The 27,909-nt window shown below is 43.6% G+C and overlaps 1 protein-coding gene across 1 annotated transcript in view; it reads right to left on the bottom strand.

Annotated features, from left to right (window-relative positions):
- The window catches only part of igsf9ba (immunoglobulin superfamily, member 9Ba), a 60,831-nt gene extending 39,913 nt beyond the window's left edge, over positions 1-20,918 (bottom strand). The window contains exons 1-2 of the mRNA XM_080772544.1: positions 20,816-20,918; positions 5,645-5,842 (exon numbers count right to left, since the gene is read on the bottom strand). Of these exons, the coding sequence (XP_080628670.1) occupies positions 5,645-5,842; positions 20,816-20,879 (262 nt within the window). The 5' untranslated portion in view covers positions 20,880-20,918. The remainder of the gene's footprint in view (positions 1-5,644; positions 5,843-20,815) is intronic.
- Positions 20,919-27,909: the final 6,991 nt, after the last annotated feature.

Below are 27,909 nucleotides of genomic sequence, written 5' to 3' on the forward strand. Positions count from 1 at the left end.
ATACATTCACCGAGAACCTCAATTCACAGTTTAAAAAATCCACTTTACTGGGGACATGCACACTTGAGATTATTACTTTGAAATAATTAGCAGTTTTCAAAATATATAACTTCAAGCACCCAATGCATTGTCAATGGCCATAGCCATTTAAGCGCTCTGGCATGTTGATCTATGAACCACGGTTCATATCTTATAGGATAGGCCAAGTACAGTATGTGACGCATCACCACCACAAATAGACCATATAGCGTGATCTAAAATGCACTTCCGCATACAGTACATCATGGACTATTACTTGGATTCATGAACCCTAACCCTGCGCGCTTATGCTTAATCCCATTCCTGCCCGCTCCAGTTGGATTTCTGACCACTCCGGCCCGCTCCCGCAATGAGTTAATTATTTGACCGCCCGCAGTGACCACCTGTCCGCCACTCCCATTCCATGCCAACGGTGCACTCATGCACGCGCTTTGGGAGCTTGTCTGAAGATGTCTCTTGGACTGTATTACAGAGAGTGAAACTCCAAGTACAGTGCGTTGTCCAGCAAAGAAGGGGAATTACGTTCTCCTCTGACATATTCATAGCTTGTGTATAAGCTCTGTATAATTGCGGGAGGACGCAGGATTTTACGGGCCAGCTGGTTTTATCTTAAACGCCTGTTCCCACCCGCATGTATTTAAATACCGCCCGCGCCCGCAACATTTGCGTTGGGTCCCGCGGGTGCCACGCCTGCCACGGGCTCCCACTCTCGATGCAGGAGGCTCCCAGTTCAGTCCAGGGCTCCCCAGAGTTAGTGCCGAAGTGTCCTTGAGCAAGACTCTGAACCCCTAATTGCTCCCCATGTGCAGGTGGAGCCTTGCATGGTTTCCTTCGCCATCGGTGTAGGAATGGGTGAATGTCCTTTGGATAAAAGCAAGCACTATGCAAATGCACCATTTACCATTTATTTACTCTATTTATTATATTCATAGAGCGTTGCAGTCCCGCCCCCGACGAGTGGCCTGGAAGAGAATTTCCAATTCCCTTTTTTTTTTTCCCATAGATGTTTATTTAAAGACCTGTAAGCCTCGGACAATGCCAACTAGGAAGGTGACAACTCATGACAATAAGCACAATTTTTTGGGCCGAACAAATAATTAGAAAGAAGAAAAAAAGGGCAGGGTACAACACTTTTCTTTGTTGTTTTTCTTCTTTCTAATTACGTTCGGCCCATGTCATGATTTGTCAGGCTTTGTCCGAGGCTTACATGTCTTTAGCCTGAGCTAACGTGTTAGGTTTCCGGTCTAGAGGGGCGGGTCGCGGCTGAGATTTGCGCACACCCTGATTGGATCTCATCGATCTGTCCGTCACCCCCGGCCCCTCCTCTCCCCCCTAGTGCAGCACTACGTCACATAATTTGGAGCGACGCCCACCCGGAAGGGTTGACTCCCACTTTAAGACCAGAGCGGCCAATGCGTTCCTCCAGGCTTTAAATTTTTGCACCAACAAAAATGAAAGCCTGATACCGAGGCTAACATGTCTTTAAATAAATACTTTCTATTTCTATTAGAAAAATCAGGGAAAAATTAAATGGAAATTCTCTTCGGGGCCACTCGCCGTCATGAAAGGGGGCGGGACTGCGACGCCCTATACAATACATCAATTAACTACTTAATATTTTGGCTATTAAAAAAAAGCAGATCTGCAATGTGAATGGGTCATAAAAAGCTAACTTTGTGGTGGGGTGTGTGGGGGGGGGGGTCGTAACAATCATTGAATGGCAGAATCACAATGTATAGTGTAAAACACAATCTGCAGGTCTCTCCAACCATGAATATATTTAGAAAAACTACAGTCCATCTATTCCCTTTATGTCAGCAGCTGTGTAAGGGAATGATAGTACATTCACTCTATTCACTGGAATGAATTATTTATCATGCAGGAGATGAGAATCAGGCATGCAAACAGGCCCAAGGTGAAAAAGGTGACAGTGTGCGGGGCCAACGCTGTGCCGCGGGCAAAACCGCGGCGCAAATCTTTTAAGCGTTTATCGGTACTAAACCCACTTTGGGGGGGGGGGGGGGGGTGTCATGGGGGACAGTATATACTACACTGTACTGTACTAGCCCTCCTCCCGGCCTGTGTGTCTGTGTGTTAGGCTGTGCAACAGTGACACTTGGTGGTGAACAAATGCTATAACGCTATGTTTCGTGCTCGGACACAGCCAGGGACCCAGGGACACAGCCAGGGACAGACCCAGTGACACAGGGGCAGCCAGGGACAGACCCAGTGACACAGGGACAGCCAGGGACAGACCCAGTGACACAGGGACACAGCCAGGGACACATCCAGGGACAGACCCAGTGACACAGGGACAGCCAGGGACAGACCCAGTGACACAGGGACAGCCAGGGACAGACCCAGTGACACAGCCAGGGACACATCCAGGGACAGACCCAGTGACACAGGGACAGCCAGGGACAGACCCAGTGACACAGGGACAGCCAGGGACAGACCCAGTGACACAGGGACACAGCCAGGGACACAGCCAGGGACAGCCAGGGACAGACCCAGTGACTCAGGGACACAGCCAGGGACAGACCCAGTGACACAGGGACAGCCAGGGACAGACCCAGTGACACAGGGACACAGCCAGGGGGGACAGCCAGGGACAGACCCAGTGACACAGGGACACAGCCAGGGACAGACCCAGTGACACAGGGACAGCGAGGGACAGACCCAGTGACACAGGGACAGCCAGGGACAGACCCAGTGACACAGGGACACAGCCAGGGACACAGCCAGGGACAGACCCAGTGACACAGGGACACAGCCAGGGACACAGCCAGGGACAGCCAGGGACAGACCCAGTGACACAGGGACAGCCAGGGACAGACCTAGTGACACAGGGACAGCCAGGGACAGACCTAGTGACACAGGCACACAGCCAGGAACAGACCCAGTGACACAGGGACACAGGGACACCGCCAGGGACACAGGGACCCAGCCAGGGACAGACACAGGGACACATACTGTAGCTGTCTATAGTGTGGTTGAGTGGCTGCACCACTCAAAAATGACAGATGATTATTTACTAAATCAGTACAAATCTAGTCAGTATTGAGCAAGATGTTAACATTCATGTCCTGATAGTCATAGAACAATTAATTTACTCCAACAGGAGCACTAGCCCCTCGAGGAGCACTAGCCCCTCCTATATTCAGTAGATTTGTGTCCTAAATGCCATTGACAATGAATGAATTGTCATATATCGGCTATTTTTGTCCTACACAATCCTACACATTCATTGTCACAAAAATGACAATGAATGGATGATGTATGATGATAAGGGTCACTTCACACAGGTGTGATTTAAAGAAAGAAACTGGTCCAGCACTCACACTCCCATCTCAAAATCCCTTACAGTTACACTCTTCACATCATGTAAAATAGAAAATTATATTCACTGGCAAAATAATGAATTATAATACAAATAAAATGTTTTGGGATGGTTTAGTCAACAGGGTCAGTTTACTTCATTATTTTAGCCTTAGTCAATTTAAGACATGTAGAGTAACATCCTCTCCTTATTCAACAGTTGAGCTGCATGTTTTCGTTTTTAATATATCCATTTAGTATAAGCCCTGGCTGGCACGCACGCACGCACGCACACACACACACACACACACACACACACACACACACACACACGCGTGCTTTATTTATTTACTCATACGCATGCATGCACACACACGAGCACACAGACAGACACACACACACACACACACAGCGAGAGAAACTCCACAGACAGTATAACGCAAAGTGCTAACGTTGCTAATGCTAACTGTAGCAGCTAAACTAATGGATCGACTGGCGAGTCACAGACAGTGTGTCAAAATTCATGCCGAGTCCACACAAACAGGTTTTTTTTTCCGCGGAGCGACCAGCGGCTGCGCACATCATGCCGCCCAGATGCAAGCAGAAATATCGCTCAGAATCATTAGTGACTCACGAGAGTAGTCTGTCAGATAATTCTCCGGGCAGCGAGCACGGGCTCCACAGACCCCCTCACCCCCCCCAAACATTTTTTTAACGGATTTGCATGAATCACACAGGTCCTATATTTGGGATAAAAACGGCGATTTTCGCCGAAAAGCTACACTTTTGCATGTCTGGAGAATTCATGGGAACAGCCCGGATGAACTCTGAGACTACATGGGCCCATTACGCCGCTCATAGAGTGTCTCATAAACTACAGCCCAGTGTCAGCCATTATCACGCTGTCACATCACTGGCATTCTATCCCCAGATTACACTTTAATCTGTCCGATGAGACTGGGAATATTCCTCAATAGTGGGTCTCATGATCTTCGTCAAAAAGTTGAACATACAGTATCTAAAACTATCTACAGTAGGCTACATAATACAGTATGTGACAAAAGCAGTGTTCTATTGAGCTTGTGTCGATAATGTAAGCCATATTTATACTCTGATGCCCCTGCCTAATAGGCCTATAGGGATATGTTAGTCAATATGATCAATTCACGCTTTATTTAATCTGTAATTGCCATTCACAATATGAAAGCTAGTAAAAAGCATTTTCACCTGCATTGGTCCACAGCTGATGCAAAGTTGTGCTGTACTTATAGTGACATCCGTATTACAATGCCATAATTTTACTTTACAGTATATTCCCAGGCCGCATCACAACAGGCTTTTGGAGTGTGAGCAGGAATGAATCCAACAGCTTTTTGGCAGCTTATCAAAGAAATTGCAGAAATGTCAGAAGAAAACGATTCTCTTATCCAGTGGTAAGTGCCTAGTGTATAAATAGTGCCTTACGGCAATGGTGCTCAATCTTTGGGGACAATTATGTGGCAATGAACAATTTCGTATTTTTTTATATATATACTAGAATTATGGCTTTAATATATAATGTGGTAACATTGGCAGTCTATTGTCTCCCTCCAATAATTGTTAATGTAAAGTAAATGTCATTAGGAAAAAGATCACAGTTGTGTGAAGTGAGGGGCGCTCGAGTCTTATCATCATACAACATCATATGTCATCACATTCCGGCTAATCGCTTTTGTCCTCACTTTTTATCTTCACTTTTTAAGCCCCCAGCCAATCACACACACGCACACAGCTGGGCATAGGAGGGGCTGGTGCCCCTCAAAAATAAGTGTGTTTCGCCATTCAGCTGCCATAGGGCATCAACATTAGGCACCCATTTGCAGTTGAGAACCACGACTCTGTGGGGAGGCACAATTTCATTCATTTTCTCCACATGTGTCCTGTGCTGCAATGTATGTACCGGTATTTGTTTTGTCACTGTGAGTGACACTGAGTGTGTAGGAGTGTAGCAGAAAATGTACAGTATGTACAGTACACAGTGGCAGTACAATTTGACAGTGGGGTATTTCTATATATTCTATAGAATTACCTGTAGCTTGCCTTAGATAAGTCTACAGTAGTCCTTTAATGGCTCTGGATGCCAACTGCAAGTCAACTGCAAGTCAAGAAAATGCCAAAATGGTTCATACTTTGAGGGCAAATCACCCGTTGTCCGTAATTGTCTAATAGGATAGGGATGTTGGGGTTCATTTCCCAGGCTGCCTTATTCAACTGTCGTACCTTTGGATGAATGGCTGTTACAACTTACCAGTGTACTCTGGGTCCACATGAGGAGGGTAGAAGCGGAAGTTGATGAAGAACGGGATAGGCACTCCAAACTTGAACCACTCCACCACGTAAGGGGGCTGCTGGCCGTCCAGGGGAGGGGACACGTCACACCCCAGGATCACGGTCTCTCCGGAGCGAGCTGTCACAAACCGGGGCTCCTCTCTCACTCCGTGGGCACCTTGAGAGGAGAAACAAGGAGTGGATTCGTCATGGCAAAGTCCTTGAGCATTGAACAGCCTCTGAAAACCTGTAAGGGAAGTTTATTTGGCACATTTCAACAACTAGTCCCATGTGCTTTACATAAAACATTAAGCATTAAGCAAACATTTGAATTCCGTAAAATCTCTTTACTAGGAAACACCTATCCAGGATACAATACAAAAGGATGTGTAAGAGGACAAGATGGACGCATATTCTGTTTGCACTCAATACAGAAAAATCGCATTGCAGCCAAGTGCACAATTTAAAGACGATAACTGGGCGAAGATTGAGGGGCATCAATAAAGCTACTGCACAACGAACCAAAAGCCCATTTAGCTAAAGACACATTGAACACTCATGAACTAAGAGGTGATGTGTTTGCAATTACAGAATGACCAACTTGTAGCCTGTATTGCGGATAAACTCTCCCCTTTATGCTCTTCCCTCATCCTTCAACAAAATGGTCTCTCCTGTCGTCGTCTGTCACCGGCATCTGTTGGTGAATGCTCTGTGGCTGTACCATACTGTACTGTAAATGAGCTGCCAAGGGGTTCCATTGATCATAGCTGGCTCCCGCTCAGATGAGCTTTACTATGAGTGCTACCAGGGCTGGCGTTTGGCCATGGATGTCCAGGCACACTGCCGAGCGTTGACCTATCTGATGACTGAAAGGTCGGCATACCTGCCTCAGCAGAATGCTCACTCTGGGAATGGATTTTCTCCAGCTGCCTCCCCCGCTCTCATTGAGCCGGCTCCATCTCCTCCGTCACCGCAAGCATGGCTACCCGGCTTCGCCCAGGGGGGAAATCACTTCAGGGATCAAGAGACGTGCTGACGCGTCGCTCAAGAGAAACACCGGCTGCATAACTTAACTCTTTCATTAACGGCGTCATTTGCATTATAGGGGTACATTTTCACGGTAAGGACTACTTCAATAGGCACCAGGAGTTGTAGATCGCATAGGCTCAGGCTGTCCCCCTAGGCCAGAGGTTTTCAAAGTGGAGCTCACCGCCCCTGGGGGCACCAGCACTACCAGGGGGCAACCAGGGTAGAAAGTGGAAAAGAGAGGAACATGGCATGAGGGGGAAGTTTAACCACTTTCAACCTGGTGTCTATATCAGCCATGGCTTAGTTCTACTAACCAAGACCAAACCAAAGAAATACACGTGCATGAGTCACTGAACCACATGACCATTGAACACCCCTGAAGATTTAGGCCTTTATGAGCCAGCATGAAACTACAAAGAGCTGCCCACATTGCCCACTTGACCTACATTTTCTTTTAGATTACACAGCTCTCCATCTAGAATCAAAACGCATTCATGTGGTTGAATATCAACTAGCATGTGCACGTGCAACCTAAAAACTTGACCTGAATTGAATTTGGAAAAAATCCCCAATATATGGGGATACTTCAGCTCCGCCGACTTGGAGCTGAGCGTGGAAGTGACTACATTTGGTAAGCAGAAGTGGCACTGTGGGTTTGTCTGGCACTGTGGGTTTGTTTTACAACTGCACATTGTATTGTGCCTGCTGTGTAACAAAAATAACATATTTTGAGTTATTCCAATAAAGAGAATAAGGAGAAACGTGAATTACTACAGCCGTGCTGGCATCTCTAACCTGGCTTTGAGCAACATACATTCTGCCGTAAATATATGTCATTGTCCACTTATAGCTTCGGCCATGTAACATATATACTCAAACCATTTTTAGATTTTGTAGGATTTTCTCCATAGTCATGAACCACTTAGGCCTTTACAGTACTTTGGCTATTTGAAAATTGCCAATCTACAAGCTCAAGAGTTGCACAGTGACACAGTGTGCACTTGTAGATCTCCTTGTAGAACTCATGAACCATCCAGACCTCTCAGGTTATGTCCCCAGAATCAGAACTAATCATGAAGAAGCAGCCGGTCTATGAGGAACTCCTAACTAATCTCTCAAGACAGATTCTGCTAACAGCAGATGGAAACATCTGACTCATACATCTTGATCACGCGACTACAATTTATTAATTTATTTTTTGTCCGAGCTGCCATTCAATCGTTATATCGCCACAGATGAAAACGTTTCCCTACAGTTTTAGCTGCTCACAGACAGACTCACAGGAGAGAACATAATCCCCACCCGGCCAGTCCGGCATGGTTGGGTTAAGGTTCTGTTCCATTCAGGTCAAACAGGGTGCTGCTATTTGGCTCACTGGAAACTGGAAAGGTAATACTAGTATAATAAATGGAATGGAAAACATACACCTGTGTTTACCATAATGGCTGTCGTGGTGAGGAAGAAAAAGTCGATACATGAGTTAATTTCTCCAGTCTAATTAAGACAGCTAATCATTCTGCACACCTACAGGAGAATGATGCACATATTTGTGCATAATTTTTAGATAATTTTTAGAGCTCTGTCTTTTTTCTTTCTTTCTTTCTTTTTAAGCTTTACGCCTACCTATCTATGGTTTTACTTAAAAAAACAAAAAAACAAAAAACAGGTAAGATGGTAACATTGTATGAATAAGTAGAGTCACCATATTAGGGGACAATATTCTGCTGACAATATACTGCTGAAATGAATTGTGCATGCGTGCGTGCGTTTATTGAAGTTGAAATTTCAATGTGGGCAATATGCTGACCATATCAATTAGCAAGTGCAATGTTTAAAAATACATCCCGAAAGTGAGGAGCGCTCTTATCATCATACATCATCTCATCCGGCCAATCACAATTTGCGTCCTCACTTTCGTCTTCAATGTTTGTTTACACCATACCATACCTGGCCATTCATTGTCAATGGCATTCAATGTTTGTGTGTGCACAAACCCTCAAAGCTGGACATAGGAGGGGCTAGCTCCCCTCAAAAATAAGGCTCCTACCCCTTTCCTGCAGTATCTACCCTGCAGGCTCCCTGTCTATCACTAAACCTACATTTATACTACATCACACAATGGCGTTGCTACTTGCTAGCTGAAGATATCAGATTGTCACGCTAAAAATGCTTTTGGCAAGTGACACTGTCATGCAATGGAGTCTAAATTAGATTTAAGTCAGCTAAAGCACGACTGACTTAGCTATTTAGGCTGGTTCCGTTTTCAGTAGTTTATAGTGTTTAAACATGTATACAGATCATAGCCAAAATGCAGTATTACAACTCATCTTGTGCTGGAGGCATATGTAACAGGACACATTTTAAAATGCGAAGGGAAGGACCACTGTGTTTCAACAAATCTGGCAGAAGCTTGGGCAGTAGAGCCCAGAGTCTTAAGAGAAGCTTAGAGTCAAGCTGCATTTAGACAACAAGCTTTATAAAGAAGGGGTAAAACAGATGCACATATTGGTTGGCATGGTTGTGTCTCAATTAAACTTTATAACAGTGCATTATTAATTCAGGGCAGGCCTTCTGATAATTGCGAATAATATCACACAACACAGCTTTAAAGTTGCAGCGGTTCACTAGTTCAAGACTTCAAGTTTCTGGCATGGAGAGCCATCTTAGACAGATCTAATGTAATATAAAGACTACAGATAATATACTGCTTGGCTAATAACTCCATAATTCTTTTATGAGATCCTCCTCATGAGGGAGCAATCAGCAGAAACTCCTGGTCACTGCTTTTGCCATTTTCATTTTCTTAATGGAGACACTGTGACCCACTAGGGTTTACGGTGCTCATTGGAAGGAACATATTTATTATTTACCGTCTCAACATCACATAAATGCCAGCTGTGCATATCATGGTCCAGGCTTCCTTGATCTACCTCTACCTAGGCCGAAACCTTTCAACATGAAATAAATTGTTAAAAGTTATCAATGCACGAGATAATGACAATTCTAGGTACAGTAATGACCTACTGTGCTTGTAAAACAACTTGTATACAACGTGGACACAGACCGAAAGGAACTGAAGGAGAGACAAACGAGCTCGCGCAGAAATCTGTCGGGTAAGCCCTGCATAAATCAGACATACCATAAATCCACAGAGATTTACTGCAGCGATGATCACAAATTCTTACTGGGTAACAAAATGGACTAAATCACAGACAGTTAATGTAGCAAACAGAAAGGGGGATAATTCTTCATTACGTGGTATACAGTAAGTAAATTAATTATGATGACACACCATACTTTTTTTGCGACTCACCTAGTCAATAGAAGGAATACATGCAAGAGCGCTCACCCCGGGTCAAATCTGGCAGTATATATATAATTATATATAATTATATATATATATATATACCGGTATATATATATATATAAAATATTTAAAGTCCGAACCCCAAGTCCCGGCCATACATTTCAATGAAAGTCTCTCACCCTGACCCAGCACATGCTCCTCCGGAAGTACACTCACTCTCCGGGTTTGGCACCAACTTACGTAAGTGTTCATAGAGCAGGCGCACTAGGGTACCAGGCCATAGCATGCGCAGTAGTGGCCTTTATGAGCCAAGCCAATACATCAACCTTGCCTCAATTAAAAAGCACCTGCGGTCCTGAGGGCTTGTCGCCTCCCCCTGCCAACAACCTATGGTTGCCATTATAGTACATCGGCCTGATTCATGTTTCTTTAAGTAAAGATCGCTGGCCTAATTTGCTGTAACATGGCCCCGGCTGCCCATGGTAGCGGCCCAGTAGCCCAGTGACATATAACTGGAGTAAACATTTCCAGCACAACTTTAGCATCCCTTCAGAAAAGCACAGAAGCCTGACCAGTTTTATGGCTGCTAATGGAACATTAGGCCAATAACAAATATAAAGTGTTGAAAATTGCTATAGAGTCCCCATTTCTGAGAGCTTTTTCCAAATGGCAGCACAGATAATGGCAGTCGCATGAAAAGTATTCTGTACTGTATATTATATGCAGTAATTACTTGCATTTAACTCAAGGCGATAGGAATCATTCCTGAGGATAAAAAGGCTGTGAAATTGTTACATTATATATATACCGGTAGTCCGGTACTGTAGAAACACGGCGTGCAATTTGTGTGAAGTTCAACAATACATGGAGACTGTACTCCATGAGACTGTACGGACATACATACGGGCAGATACACATACGTAGATGTGCATATAGGAGACGGTGTGCCACCGCTCAAAAAACATATATAGAATTTTAAATCAAAAGCATTTCAGTTTCTTGGTCTGAGATGTATTTACAACACCTGAACACCAGCTCAGTATTCTACATCTACCCAGTAAAGTCCTGTATTAAATGTATCAATTGGGAACTGAGGTTCTGAGGGTGTAAAATGTTAACATTTGGTTGCTGCTTGAAAGAAGAGCAGCCACTGCTTGATGCACATTTAGTCACTGTCGGGCAGAAACCTTGTGTCTCCACCAGGCCGAAGGCATGGGGAGAGAGTATGTTTTGCACTCTGTCCGTCTGTGTGTGTGTGTGTGTGTGTGTGTGTGTGTGTGTGTGTGTGTGTGTGTGTGTGTGTGTGTGTGTGTGTGTGTGTGTGTGCGTGCGTGTGTGCGTGCGTGCGTGCGTGCGTTCGTGCGTGTGTGTCCGACTGTCCGTCCGTCTGTTACCAGCAAATTTTGCACACACAGTCACACACTCCCTGGATGCCAATGATGCCCCAAATTTTCCAGAACGGCCTGTGCCACCAGGAGGCCGACTTTTGTAAAACACATTTTTTGCTGTAACTCCTCCAGAATCTGTCCAAGAATCCCGCAAATCATTACACAGTATCTCTATACAGTATATAGTCATGTGTTCAAGACGGATCTGTCCGATATTTCATATTCCATCCTAATTGGCTAACATTGGCTTTCAAAGTTTGCAGCATTGGCCCGTTTTGAACAAAAAGCCCCAAATCATGAACGCAGCGTGCAATTAGCTTGAAATCTTTCACAGACTTTCCTACTAGGCTGAGGAATATATCCCACCCTTTTCACATTGGCCTGTTATAGCGCCACCAAACCAACAGGTGGATTTTAGCAAAATACATTTTTGGAACAAAATGCCTCAAATCATCCAATTGCTATCCAAGGCGACGATAGCCTATTTAGAAAAGACAAACTACTGTAAATGCCTGAGGGGTGTGTGCAAGATGAGGACATGAGCAGAACCAGATCATGCTGGATAGAACACACAATGTACAGTAGAGGCTGAAATGGAATATAGACTAGACCCGGCCGGGAGAGGGAAACTCAAGGACGTGAAGCAACTGGGCTGGATGGGCCACTGACAGGGCGGTAATTGAATGCCAGCCTGCATGTGCTGAAGGTCACCACAGAGAACAGCCTGAATGTGCATGTGTGGGCGTGTGTGTGTGTGCGGATATAGAGGTATGCGTATGACAAAAAAATGATTTGACGTACTGTGGCCAGCCCCCAGAAAATAGTGAGATCAGCACTGCCACGCCAGGGGGGGTCCGGCTCCAGAAAAAAAATCTCAATCTGGTGCACTTTGATATAAAAATTAAGAGGCTAGATCTATAAAGAACTACACACATTCGATTATTATCATCTTTACTGTGCTATTACCAACATCAATTACAGGAGGAGAGACCACAAGTACCAGTACCACCCAGAAAGTATCACCATTATGAAAATACAGTATAGGGTACAGCAGGAGATCTCACACACACCATGTAATAACCATGTATTATTAGATGGTTGATGGTGAACAACACCTACTTGCTCATGTGTCCCCTGGGTGCCTCTGATTTGTCTATATATGCAAATTGGTCGCCGGATCAGAGGTGAAACATAGGTTTGAGGGCCAAACTCTAGATGCCAGGTATGGATTAAGCAGTAAATTCACAACATCTTTTTGTAAGTTTGGTTCAAGAGTCCCTTCATAGAAATGTAGTGAAATCAAAAGTACAATATATGAGACATAGCTGGCGGAGTTAGTTCATTCAGACATACTCAAGGGGTTCATGCCATGCTCAAAGGCGCATAATATACTCAAGGGGTTAACATGCTGCATTACTATGTGGGCGTATAAGTGTGTGCAAATTAGTGAGCTACTTAAGTTCACTAGACTGCATGCTCTTCCTGCCTTCCTCTGCATATGGTTCCTGGTTGTATGTGATGTTTTCTCCCACCACCACCCCAGCACCACCGGTGGGCTCAGCTATTTATTTTCCCCATGGGGGGGTTTTATTGTATATCTATCTCCCTGCTCTTAATGTTTTATGTTGGTGCTTAATCGTGCCGAGCAGGGAGAAAATCCAGCAGAGCCGAACGCCAAGTCAAATATCATATGCTCATTACTCATTCTGTAATAAATAAAATAAATAAACAATTTTTTGTTCTCAAGTTGTTGAGTGTGTGACTCTGCTTCCTCTTTTCATCTTCTTATTCTTCTCTCCCTCGCATGCGCACGCACGCACGCACGCACGCACACACACACACACACACACACACACACACACACACACACACACACACACACACACACACACACACACACACACACACACACACACACACACACACACACACACACACACACACACACACACACACACACACACACAGGCCACTCTACTACAGTATATCTGTTGGTCTGTTCAACTGTACAGCTGGGAGCATGTCTGCCTGGCAAGGTTGCTTACCTGTAATTTCTCAGAAATAGTGATGCGCAATCAGCTATGTCTATCATATTACCCATTCCCCCACACAGTTCATTCACATTTTGTAGTCCAAATACTATTGCTTAATCTCATTCAGTAAACAATGCTGCCAGCTACTGCTGATACACATTCAGTTGACAAGACAGTGACCTCAGTGTCTGTCATCTACCCTCAAATACATTTATATATTATTATCGGAGCACTAAGCCACATCTCGTCATCCACTGAGACATGCTGCAGCACAGGGCACATTGGGGGAGAGGAGAGAGAGAGAGAGAGAGAGAGAGAGAGAGAGAGAGAGAGAGAGAGAGAGAGAGAGAGAGAGAGAGAGAGAGAGAGAGAGAGAAAAGCTACTCAGGTCTCTGCCAGGTCAGGTAGGTTATTGTGGGCCAGCAATGTTGATGGAATATGAAGAATCGGACAGATCCAACTTGACCACATGACTACAGAGATTTGGATAAATTGGGTGCAAAACATAGTCTCTACTCTCTACCGCACCTTCGGTCTGGCGGGGAGAAAGATATTGGCATGCCAGTTTTGGTTTTCCTTTTGCAGCTTTTGGGAAAACCACAACTGTTGGGAAGGGAACCGCACAATACAGGTGCACAATACAGCGGGCATCTTTTCAGACAAGCCATGTAGCCTACTGTACTGTAATCCTTAGCCATGAACTGAAAGGTGTTACACATGGATTACACAATGGCAGCTAATAGTAATCAATAGTGTCATTAGTGTGTTCATATGTCTTGTCTAATTACAGCTGGTTATGAGAAACCATGCTTAGTCACCATCAATAAATCACTGTGTGTACTGTGTGTAACTATACACAGCTCTACTTACAGCAGTGGAACCGTTGAACCTACTCAATAAATCCCAGGTTATGCGAGGTCTTTCACTTCAAGGCTACAGTTGATTATATTGCTGTTATTTGTGTTGTAAGCAATACTACTGAAATCTGGCTGCATGTCTGCACAGCCATGTAAAGCAAATAAATTGACTTTGAAGTCAAAGTAAGACATCCAGATCCCAACAAGTCTCTAGTAATAATAATAACCCCTCAAAGCTTGGCGTTACATACATCGCTTTAAAACAATCATCCCCGCAACTGCGGGTCTTACAAGCCTCGGCTACTGCAGTTTTCTCTCACACAAATTCAAACCATTGAGAGTTAAGAGTTCAGCACCACAGTGAACAGCGGACTCTCTTCAACTAATTAACTAAAATGTTTATAAGAATTGGCACAGCGGCCAAACAGTTCCAACTAGCCTACAAGCACTAGTATTTAAGGGCATGATATAAGCAGGCTATTAAAGTGAACCACTTGTAATGATTAGTCAACACTATAGTTTTATTTCTAAGTCTATTTACAGGACATAGATAGACATTTGTAGCACCCTGAGATAAATCAGATAATACTTTGAATGGGCCCGCTGCCTGCTGCTACCAAGAGGCAGGGCTTGAAAAGTGTGACCAAGTAAAGGTCTGTGACTGTCTGATCGTAATCATTTGACAGCTGAGAGGCCGGGCCCCTGGAGTCCCGGGCCGGGGAGAGGCCATACCCCCAGCACCCCCTGACAGACTGCCCCTGTGGGGGGCGACCTCAAAGGGACCTGGCCCCGACCCGTCCACAGCCTCCTACGCCGGAAAAACAGGCACGCCCCCCTCCCCGTTCCATTTTTCTCATTTGTACTGGTTTCTCACTTGTACTGTAATTGCGACCATAGGTCGCATTTACTACTAAAACCTGCATTTCCGTGTCACACCTCTAGCCTATATATGGTCACGCCTTGTGACATCACGCCTCCATATATGGCCCGCCTCATGACATCATGTTTCCATCTCCATATATGGAGCTGACTTGTTCTGACACTCCATTTGTTGATCCTCCCCACCCGTCCTTCCTCTTCAATGTCTCCCTTTTGATTGATACCTGTCCATTCAAACTCTAGACGGGCCCGCCCCAAAGTTATTGGTGCAGTCGCGCCCGGCAGCCAGCGAAAACTAGAGTTCTCAAAAGGCCCGAAACTTAAGTCCCAGCCCAACCTGGGCTCTCATAAAACCCTGTACACTCAAGACACTGCCCCCGCTGCCACCCTTAGATCTCCATATATGACAAAACTGTCGTTCTATAGAAGTATAAATTAAAGTATAAAACTGCAAATCAGAATGTGCATTCACTGTATCACTAGACGCTAGTGTTCACGCAGTTATAAAAAACACTATATTAAAAGCACTACAGTAATATGTTTAATATATGTTCTGTTGATCCTATGACTGCCTATTTTCTGAATCTCCCTGTTAAAAATAATTTTCTCCTTGTGTGATTTCCGTCTCACCCAGCGGATATTAATTTGTTCGTATTCCTTAATTGTGAAGCAAGGTAAACAGATCACCACTCCTGGCACTAATACACAATGACAGAACCAGTCAAATGTATAGGAACAGACAACTGTACAAGCATACCGTGTATGTATGCATTCAGTAGGTTGTTCAACGTTATGGGAGAGGCTGTTAGACCCACATACACTCAAAACTGGCTTTCCCAGAATGCTGCAGGCTTTGTTTGAAGGGAGATTCCTTCGGGACTGTTCTGGTTGAGGGAGGGGAGGCATTAGTAGAAAGCGCTGGCACATGCCCAGTGCTGTGTTGGCAGGAGAGTGCTGTCCACAGCTTGAGCACAGGACTTTTTCTAAGCTAGGTATACAAGCTTTACTCTCATGATTAGGAGGTAGAAAGTACCGCACCATCAATGGATGAGTGACTAATGACTGTATATTTATTGGAAGATCTGCAAGACTTCTGAATTAGGTAAATTAATACATGGACCATAAAAAAGGTCCCATCAGGCAAACATTACTGCCTGTTTCACATCAAATCCATTCATCAAATCCAATAAGGCAGTGGTATGCTTACTGTACATGATGGAAGTACAGTAAGTCCACACATCGGTAGGGAGTCCTTAGGTGTGGTTGACCTTAAAACGGTTTTGTCCCAAGGACTCCCTACCAGTGTGGTTTTGGCTTAAGGCTGCAGGAAGCGGCAATTATCATTGCCAGAATACTGAGGAAGATTTGTGGAAAATGTGGAATAATTTGGAGCATGCGTGTGCAAGTAGACTCCAGTCTAACCCGAATGGAATAGTAAGAGAGTGGCGACAATAGCGTTGACTCCCATTGTAACAATGGAATGCGGAAGTGCTCGTTCTATATTAATTTGTTTCATTGATTGCTTTATAATGCTTGATGATGTGCCAATTGATGTCTGGCACTACCACCTAGGACTGACCAATTAACAAACTTTAATAACTTCGACTTAATCTTGCTCATAAGGATGCACCGTTATAGAAATGTTGGCTCATATGTCATATCCCAACATAAACAGCTTTAATGTAGTATTTTTATTTTAAATGTTCCAACTTGTTGACCCTTTTGAAATCTTCCCCAGAAAACACTAATAGAATCTGCAGCCTTCATCACCACAAAGGATTTTCCAGCCTAAACGTAATAAAATATCAGCAAAAAATATATATATTGAATTTTGATATCCATTCGATGATATGATGAGCATTGATGACCGATTAATTGTTGTGAGCTTGTAGATCTGCTATTTTCGAGGCAAACGTTTGAAATAAACGTGATATTTGAAGTAATTCTGCCCAGTACTACCAGTTTACAGAGAGTCTAAGCGGCATGCAGCTGTTTAGATGCTTGGGGGTGTTCTGTTGACTTATTGGCAGGGCTGCCAACACTCCTGGATCCTGCAGGAGTTTCCTGTATTTTGACCACATCTCCTGCATGACTCCTTTGTCATTAGAGGACCGACCCCCAGACCCCCGCTTGAGGAGTCCCACCCACACACCCAAAACCTCATGGATTCTCACAGTCCAATATTGGCAGCCCTGCTTATTGGCCTTATGGAAATGGTAATTCCACCAAAAGTCTTCAGTCTACCCTAATCATTTTCTGAAACATTGTGATTTATGAGAATTTAATTTGAACAGCAAATCTGCTAGCACAGTACAAACTGCCTTGATTATACAACTGGTAACTTTGACATATTTATGGATTTGGTTTCCTATTTCAAGATAGAGGGGTTAGTCTGATGTCCCGTTAGTCTGTCATACGTGGCCGCCTGGCCGGTTAAGACTCATCCGTGGCTTCCGCGTGCTTTTAAGGTTAGGGGTATAGGGTAGGGTAGGTTTAGTAATGTCGGACTAATGCTACACACGCTTCAAGATATACACCTAGAAAGATTAAGGAGCAGGCTCAAAGGAATGGAAATACAAATGGAAACATCCAGCAATGACTAATGTTCTGCCTGTGCCTGACAATCACTCAACACACTCACAGGGTACAATAGATAGGGGTACATCCACACGTCAAAAACGTCAATATTCATTATTCAATATTGTTTTGAACTACAGACTCCCTCTTACCACTACTCTGGATTCTGTCTGCCAACTTCACCTCCACATTTAATAAGTAATGAATTATTCTGAAACTGTCCCACATTAACGCTGCCCCTTTAATTTGCTGGAAAATCTTTCACTTTGTTATAGAGAGAAGACAATTCATGTGTCTGGATCCTTACATGTCAGATCCAAGCATAGTTTCACCATAGGATGTTTTTCTACTCCTTGTACTACAGTACGTCAGTGAAATGGACATAATATGTCCATTATCGTCATATAGGACCTATAGCACATAACAATGGACATCATGTGGCACACAATGGCCCCTTAATTATTAACCATTAACGGTTTGGTTAACGCGTATGCAAACGTTCAAAATGTTCATCCTAAGATTATTTTATATATGGAATGTGTTCCGGGGCCAAAAGAAAACTCCCAACCGGTTACCGGTCAGCGGGCTGCAAGTTGAATATCACAGCTGTACACCAATGACACCTCTAGCATCATCATGTGACTCATGTTCATGCCATGTAAATTATGAGTTACCGGTATTCATCAAATTGTTTGTTGCCAACAACAACCTGAGGCTCGCCCCTCTCAAACTTGCCAAGAAGATGGCAGTTCAGGAATAATACACAATTTCATCTTGCAATAATAGCTCAAATGCAATCTCAGCTGTGTCATTCAAGTTTTTGGTGTTCACCAAAGAATTGCAAATTACAACCAATCCTGGTCAAATTTATCAGCAAGATACACAGAGATATACTGCAAACAGGATTGAATGATGTTCAACTTTCTCAGATAACCCTCATTCACTCACACACCAGCACCACCCATCCATGAGATCTGAGTCCAAACATAGAATCAAAAATGTCATCCTTGGTATCCTTGGTATGCTTGGGTTGGGTTGTAAAATAGCTGACCCTAACCAATCACACTAGCCCCTGGCTTATGATCCAATTACATATGACAAATGGAACAGGTGCATGAAAGTGGTGGCTTTCATATTTGAGACCACCTAAACTGACATGATATCCTTAAATGTCTTTTAAACAACAACGGTTTCAACAAACATTTCTGGACTTGTAAGCTATGTGATGCCAGATTCCCATGGCATAGATTGCCTACACATTGCCATGCTACTGCTAAAATGGAATACAGTGGTACAGTACATAGGATAACATGACTCTGCATTCTTCTTGCACTATAGAACGGGGCAAAAAGATCAACTCATGGTCATGGCATGGGAGGGTTCCATCATCAAAAGGTGTATCGTTAATAAGGTTTATAATGTGATGTAAACTGTGGTGGTTTGCATTACAGCTTCACCTTCAAAATGATAACAAATTGAATTTAGATGCACGCACGCACATGTGCACACACACACACGTGTGCACACACACACACACACACACACACACACACACACACACACACCCACACACACACACACACACACACACACACGTGTGCACACACACACACACACACACACACACACACACGCACACACGTGTTCCTCCAACATTCTGGCAGGATCCCGTTCCTTTATTTACTGCAGTGAGAGTAGCCTTGCCGTTTCAGACAATTCAGAATTGTGCGCAGACCAGGGCTGCCAACAATGGACTGGGAGAATCCAGGAGTTTTTTTCTTTTTTTTTTTTTTTAACAGTGTAGAGATGTAATTTCCTGTGTTCTGGTGAATTTGAGGAATTTGATACTTTTATCAGGCTTGCTTTATATTGGAAAATGATGGGTACAGTTTCAGCCATTAAAAACGCAAAAGAGAGATTGATTTGCTGACTGAAACAATGTAAGAGTCATAAGTGAACATCTCTGCATGCACTGTCCACTGTCCAGACCCCTAACGCAGGGGGTATGGGGTCCTCCCCCAGAAACTTGTTATTATAGTGCATGTAAATTCCTTTGTTCTGGTGAATTTAGGCACTTTGATACCAAATCCAGGATAAATGACAATGCATCCAGGAGTGTTGGCAGGCCTGGCGCAGACCAGTTTAGCATATGGGGTCATTGAGATCATTTACTAGGCGGTCGGTTGGCAAATGTCTCCCTCAGCTGGACATCAATGAAACAGCAAGGTTAAGTAAGTACATAGGTCAATACGGCGTGCTAGAACAAACTGATACTGTTCAGTTCACCACACTATATCGATTAATAATATGCTGCTGGATAAACTAGTTATACTACGGCTAGAGCTAAAACTGCAGTCTTCTAGACGGTAGTGGCCCAGGATAGTTGGAGCATGTGTGTGAGACACCGCATGCAGTAGCCTAGGCTATGCTCGTACAGTAGGCAGATTCTACATGAAATGCATACAGGGATCAATTCTATAATATGCAGCATTGTCTTTTATCTAACATACAATAATGCATTATTTAGTTGCTTTTCCATTTTGAAGATATGGCGGTCACACCCCTTTCTCTAGAACTCAAATGGGACTGCTGGTCCATACAATATGTCATTTATCCCCCATGTGTTTAAAAATGTGACATTTGCTAGGAGTGTTCTAACTTACAATCCAATATAGTAGACTGCAACACAATGCAGGCCTAAGCCAATAAAGCCATATCGCACACATCTACAGTCAATTTTGATATCGGCAATGGCATTATTACAATGCGAATAGATCACATTATTACAATGCGAATAGATCATGGAAGATGAAATGCAAATATCATGCTAACGTGCACTGCCGTGGCATTCCAAGACAATAGCTCTTTCTCTAATAGGCTACGAATTAACCAAAGCTGAACTTCACGTGACATGATAGATACAGCCATTTGTACAATGAAATAGACCCCCATGTTCCTGCGGGATCAAGCTTATCAAAATGCCATGCGATTGCGACTCAACAACCCACACGAAAACGCACATGAAGACGCCAGAAATCATTATGTTATGGGCGACACAAGATATATTGCACTTCAACTCACCTTGAGCGGCCGTTCCTCTGGTGCTGAATACACTTGCTATCAGAGTGGCCACATACCAAATCATAGTACTATTGCCGACCAGCTCTTACCACGCAAAGTGCCCCGTTCAACCAATCTTTCATATTCGACCTTGCACCGAACGATTTCTTATCAATACTCCCTGTTCATATTCTATATGCCTTCCTCTTGACAATTCCCCTTCATCCCTTCCCTCCCCCGTCCTTCCATCCGCATCCTCTCCCGGAGAGACAGAGCACCTGCACCGCCGCGTTTGTAGTAGACGGAGCCGTTTTACAATCGCATAGTGAAACCGAGTGTGAGAATGTTTCCACAGGTCCGCCTCTTCCACCATTGGATTGGTTCCTGATCGAAGCTTTGGGGCGTGTATTGGTTCTTCGTACGGCCCGGATGGACCCGAGTGACAGCAGCAGCAGCGCAGACTCGCAGTCGTGTACCAATTCAAGGTGAGTTGGAGCGTGCCGTAGCCCGTAGTAGTGGAACCGCAGTATCATGCGCATTGACAGAGAGCCTTGTTCACATCTTTAAATACCTCGCCGAAAGTGGCACCATGTGCACCATCACTGTGCAGTGTGCACTAGTACAATCTTAAATAATGGTTTCGCGCGTTATAATCTTTTTACAGTCTATGGTTATAATAGGGTCCAGAGTCCAGACAGTTGAGATCTGTTCACGGCACGCAGTTGGTTTAAAACGACAATGTGTCTGATTCTGTGTGGGTGACTCATCTCTCATTTACAGTAGCTTTCGACTGTTATGTCGCTACCGACATAAACGTTATTTTTTCTTTCTTCTACTGCACTGTCTGGCTTATATGATGGGTGTGGCGACAGATGCACTATCGTTTGTCTGTAGTCTGTTTCCTCGACGACTGGAAGTGCAAGGATGCTGCTTAAGCATGCTGCCCACTGCGCACACATGGCTACACTGATAAGAAGCAGCTTAGGTTTACTAGTCTAGCAGTTTCAACATGCATAACCACAGTGAAACCAAGCCGCTGTGCCAGTGCCTACAACATTGATCAAGTGAGTTCTGCCTAACAGTGCGAATAATATCGCCTCCTTGGCTTTTATGTCGCATCATGGAAAATAAATAGGACCAGACATGCACATCTGTCAGTCAGTCATGAGCTTCACCCACTGGGACAAGGCTATAGGACTTGCATCCATTGAAGGTCTAGCCACAGGCTCATGTATCTTGGTCAATATCTTCCATCCAAAAAAAAGAAAAGTCCTTTTCTACGGTAGGCTATTTGTCTTATAGTATGTTTATACTCCAAACCACTATAATATGCCTCAAATGAAATCTTAACCCACAACATGCTATCTGTTGGACTTGCCTATAGGCATTTTTTTAATGTATTGTTCTTCAGTTGTTTTGACACTAAAATACAGCCAAGACTAAAGATATGTAGTTGAGGCCATTTCTCACCAATTATTTGCGTACAGTATGAATATGGAGCAGGTTGTGAATCCAAACTATCAATATTAAATGTCGGTTGGTACCTGTACCTATAAGATAAAGTTAGAGTTAAAAGAGTTAAATTGATCGAACTCTAGATTTTGCAGTGTGGGTGTGGAATGGGGCAGGCTAATTTGGGCAGTCACACTGTCCTGGCCTGTCTACTATAATAATAATAATAATAATAATAATAATAAAGAAATACCACATTAATTTAGTCCCCAGTTTAGTCATTGTGCATCTTAGGTGTGGCCAATGCTTTTTGGCCACTCAAAATAGCAAAACAGTATTGGCCACGCCAAGTTCAGATGCGCAAAATCGAGCCCATGGTGTCACCAGCTTCTTTCCAACTGATAGTGAGGAGTTTTCACCAGGAGAGCATAATATGTGCAGAGATTCACATTATCTGTCCCTGATCATCACCTCCCTGCTGAACAGGTGGCAAGTAAAGCCCCAGTAGTTACTATACTTCTGGAGGGTGAACTAGCCCTCAGTCTCCAAGATTAAATAAATTATGTCAAATTGAGGAGTGGGTTGACTGCTGAATAGTGTTGACTGCTGCATTGAAAAATAAGTAATTTCCCTCCACTTTCTCCTTCCTAGTTAGTAGTTCATATGATTTGCATGTCCAAACAAGGTACCGGTTTCTGTTGTGAACGATGTCACAAATGCCCGTATGAGATCCAAGGAGAGGACAAGGGGAGGGACAGGGGATCACCTCCCTGCTGAACAGGTGCCTCATCATACCAAGGGTCAGGAGGGAGAGAATAACCTATTTCACATACTGTACACAATAACCTGGCCAGTGCTGGGTACCAGCGCCTGAACACGCTGTTTGGCGCATCGTAACACATTCATAAATCGACTGCATTTACATAGCGTCTTTCTCCAAAGCACTTTACAACATATTTCACATTCACCCATCTCACACAGTGACAGCAGTGGAAAAGTGGTTGATTCCCAAATAAATGCTATGCTTTATTAAAGCATGGCTAAAGTCTGTCTGTCCCCTCAAAAGCAGACAGCTCATGCATGATGCCACAGAACTGATCTATCTCTGGCCATAAACGAATGGAGCATTAATAGTCAGCAGGAAATTCCCTGTGAAAGTCGTGAAGAATGTGAAAGTTGAATTGTTGTTTATAAAACGTAGATATCCCAATGTTGTTGTTGTGAAGCACTTTTGTACTAAGTATTTATAAAGATCACTACATCCATTTGGCCAAAGACGATTTCAACTAGTTGACATGTCCAGTAGCAACCAGTTTGTCAATGCGGATATTCTGTTTATAGTGCAGCTTCACCACTGAATAATAGATTATGATTAGTGGGGCTTTGTTCACAAACTGCACACATGGTGACTTACTGATAGCTGAAGAGTGAACAGGGAGGCTATGCCATTTTTAGATTCATATTGTCTTTTTTTTCTTTTCTTTCTTGCAGTTTATATTTACTATTTACTTTCACGCATATTTACAGAATGTGGTCAGGATACACAATCGCATTATTATGGCATGCAAACTTTTCTCTTGTGTCTATTTAGAAACGCAGTAGTCTCAGCGATGTCAATGGTAAATGGCTTGACTTCACTGCAGGATGCTGCCAGTTGTCACCACTTGTGTTAAGTTAACTCTGAAAGTATACAAGATGGATTACGGATCCATTTGGTTCCATTTGTACTCTCTCACAGGTTAATTTTGTTCCATTTGTACACTTTCAGAAATAAATTAAGTTTGGATTTTACTAAATGGGGAACAAAACTGCAATGGTGATAATTTAATAGCTAAAATAAACAATCAGGGATAAAAGCAACAACACTCAAATCAAATGCAACATAAGTTTCAGCTAATTCTGACACCTTTAACATGCGTATCTCTGAAATATAAACCATTAACCATACATTTCATTTGATAGGAAAATAATAATTTATAGCGCTTTTCCAAGTGCTCAAAGCGATTTACAATGGTTCATGCATTCATACATTGGGAAGTGAAGCGGCGAACAGTCGACGCCAGTGTCCTCACTTCCCACACCAATGGTGGCAAGCTTACACCGACCAACTCATTGGAGGCAATGTAGGGTTCAGTGTCTTGCCCAAGGACACTTCGACATGTGGACAGGAGGAGCCGGGATTCAAACCGCCGACCCAGGGATAATTGGACGACCTGCACTACCTCCTGAGCCACAGCCGCCCAATATAACGCACGCACGCACGCACGTGCACGCACGCACACACACACACACACACACACACACACACACACACACACACACACACACACACACACACACACACAAAGAATAAGTATAAACTACCATTTATGTTTTGTTTTTGGCAAACTTTCTATCAGTCTATAGTATCTCTAGCCTACAGTATCTGATGAAGGAAGTGTAATGTCAGCAATTGTCTCACAGCACAGTACAGGCATTGAAAGATAGATACCGGCATCTGGATCATCTTGGCAGAAGAGCAGTCATACCCATATCATCAGATGTCTATCCAGTCACATGGAGCAGACGTAATCCAATTTCCAGCTACAATATATTTCTGATGACAAAGGCAACCTATATGAGTCAAGGTCTTCTCTTCACAGTACAGTACGTTGTCAGGCTACCTCTGCACACCTATTAAAAGCACTGCATTTTAGTAATCAAGGTCAGCGATGCACACATTAATATATCTTGTTGAATTCAATTTAGCCACTGACTGAAGGTATCATGTATAGTTGATAACCATGTTATGGTTTCTACATCTCTCTGCGAGCTGCAATTGTTTTTTATCTCAAATCTTAATCTCAAATAATTGGGATTAGGTGATGATGTTATAATTGTGACAGGCGTACAAATTGGAGTATGCAGATGTCAGAGCATCATTGTGATGCAGGCCAGCTCCATATATGGAGATCTTGGGGATGATCAGGTGTGATCTGTTGGCTAATTTGGGTCATGTCCAAGGCACTGTACTCCCTGTGATGGTGTGGAAGGCCAGCTCCTTATGGAGCCTGGGCCTTGTCCAAAGCCTGGGCAGAGGCCTTTTGTGGCGGTTCTGGACAACTATGGGTCCGACCGACTCAAGGCTGGGCACTGCACTCCCTGTGGTGGTGTGGAACGTGTGTGTCGAATTTGAAGTTATGCCCATATATGGAATTCTTTGTCAGGCATGTCCAAATATGGAGTCATTACAGATGTCAGAACACCATTGTGATGTCAGAACAGGCCAGCTCCATATATATTCTGGACAACCGGCGATCCAACAGACGACACCAGGCACTGCAATCCCTGTGGTGGTGTGGAACCAGTCTATGTGTGGAACGCGTGTATCAAATTTAAAGTCGGTGGGGCAAACGGTTCTCGAGTTATGTGGATTACAGACGTACGTACGGTACACACATACGTATACATACAGAGACGTGGTGCATTTATATTAGGATGAGTGTCTCAGCTCTGATGTGAAGTCTATAAATACCATGGTGATAATTAAGCTCTGGGTTCAGCATCTGCCAGTCTGGGAACCCCTTTGGTTAAAAAGATTAAAATTAAATCTTGAAAACGTCTTGTTTGCCAGCTTGGTATCTATTTGCAGGGCCAGTGTTTCTCAGAGTGTTGTTTTCTTTTCTTTTTTCTTTCTTCTTCTACTTTCTTTATTTGCCCATTTATTTTTTATTTTGTGTAGTATTCATTTCTGTTTCTATGAAAACAACATCCAGTATAAAATCACACCTGTGTGATTTTATAGGTGTAATTGTTATTTTATAACTAATTGTTATAGTTACTGCACTGTACTGAAACCGTGTACTACTTGTACTGTAGTGTACTGTACAGTACTCTGTACTGTTATTATAAAAAAATATATATCACTAGAGGATACTCCCTTGAGTTGCAGCAACTCATTTTCAAGGGGGTCCTCAGGGGGTGTACGCTGTAGTGTACTGTACTTGTACTTTACTCTACTGTATGACACATACTGTACTCGTACTGTACTGTATGTGTATTGTACGAGTCTGTACAGTACTGTACAGTACAGCACTGTACTCTGTACTGTACAGTACTGTAAGATTATGTACTCGTACTGTACTATGTAATGTGCAGTACACTAAAAAAGACCAACAGTGCCACTTGTCACCTGTTGGTATCCCAACAGACATAGGGACATAGGGGACAGATGCAGGATGCAGGATGAATTAAACAAGTGAAGAAAACTTGTAAGATATTATGGATGAAATGAATTACATGTATTGTACAAACCTGCGATGAAGTGTACACGCACACACATACGCACGCACATACGCACGCACACACACACACACACACACACACACACACACACACACACACACACACACACACACACACACACACACACAGTGGTTCAGAACTTGCAGATGTCAATATACAAACTGAACTCCCTGGGCAACCAGTGACTTCCAGGAAAGTATGGATGGCAACCGAGGAAGTTCGGTGACGCTAGAGAGACAGCTGACCTCCAGGAAAGACTGGCAGGGTAACAGAGGCCAGCAACACCTGTTGCAGCACTTGCAAGAGAGCACCAAGCTACAGAACGTACAAATGAGCAATACCCACAGTCTCCCGAGAGGAGGGGAGGAAGAGAGACTTGATTCAACGACAACAAGGACAGTGACAAAGATGCAGAGAAGGCTCAAACAAACCACCTTGACTCAAATACACCAGAGTAAGGCCAAGTGTGGACAAGGACGCACGCATGCATACCACATAGACAAACAGTCTGGTGACTGGTGAGACGTAGGAGGACCCTAGGCAGGAAACAAACCATAGTCCTAGTCCTAGAGACCTCTCAATGCCTGCAATCTCCCAAGAACACACAAGGCAGAGAGAGCCTCCTGTTGGCTCTGGCATAAGAGAAAGGTCAATGGAGTGGAGGGTGTTGTGGTTAAGGGTTTGAAAGAGGTAATCTCTAAAAGAGAAAACACCAGCACTCACGGAACTTTGGTCTTAAGGCACTCTTTTTTTATTTATTCTTATAAGAGTTGGCATGGTAGCTGCAGAGCAGCAACAACGAACGCGTTTCGACCCTCAAGTCTTCATCAGCGTTGAATACTACAAACACAGGAAGTGTCACCATTTATGGTTTCCCTAGGTGCAACAACTTGGTCTGTACCATGTGAACAAACATGACTACATAGCCAACATATATCAACAGTGCAACCTTAAACAAATTAAGAGACATCATAAATAACGGACAGAGTCCTTGAATACATTTACATTATATATCATATCAGAATATCAGGGTTATTTCATGTAAAGGTTCAAAATATTAGGCCAGCATAGAAAGAATATATAATATACACTGATGAGGCACATCTGACTAAGTCCTTGAAAAGGAGAGGGATTTAAGGGACTCGGTGAGAGAAATTAAAAAAAACTCACATTTGAGGCAACTAAGGCGGTTCTCTTAAACACAATGTACACAACACTTGAGTTGACTCATAAAGAATGTCTTAAGTTAGGGTCTCTTCATAACACTTGTTCAATTTTGGTCCACCCCTCTGTTCGAAGGTTGTCATTTCATCTACATGATCAAGACAAAGGGACACAATTGATTAGCCTACCCAGTTGATAATAGGGGCCCGTCTTAA

Source organism: Protomyctophum bolini (assembly GCF_963924005.1).
Source record: "Protomyctophum bolini genome assembly, chromosome: 9".
Taxonomy (NCBI): domain Eukaryota; kingdom Metazoa; phylum Chordata; class Actinopteri; order Myctophiformes; family Myctophidae; genus Protomyctophum; species Protomyctophum bolini.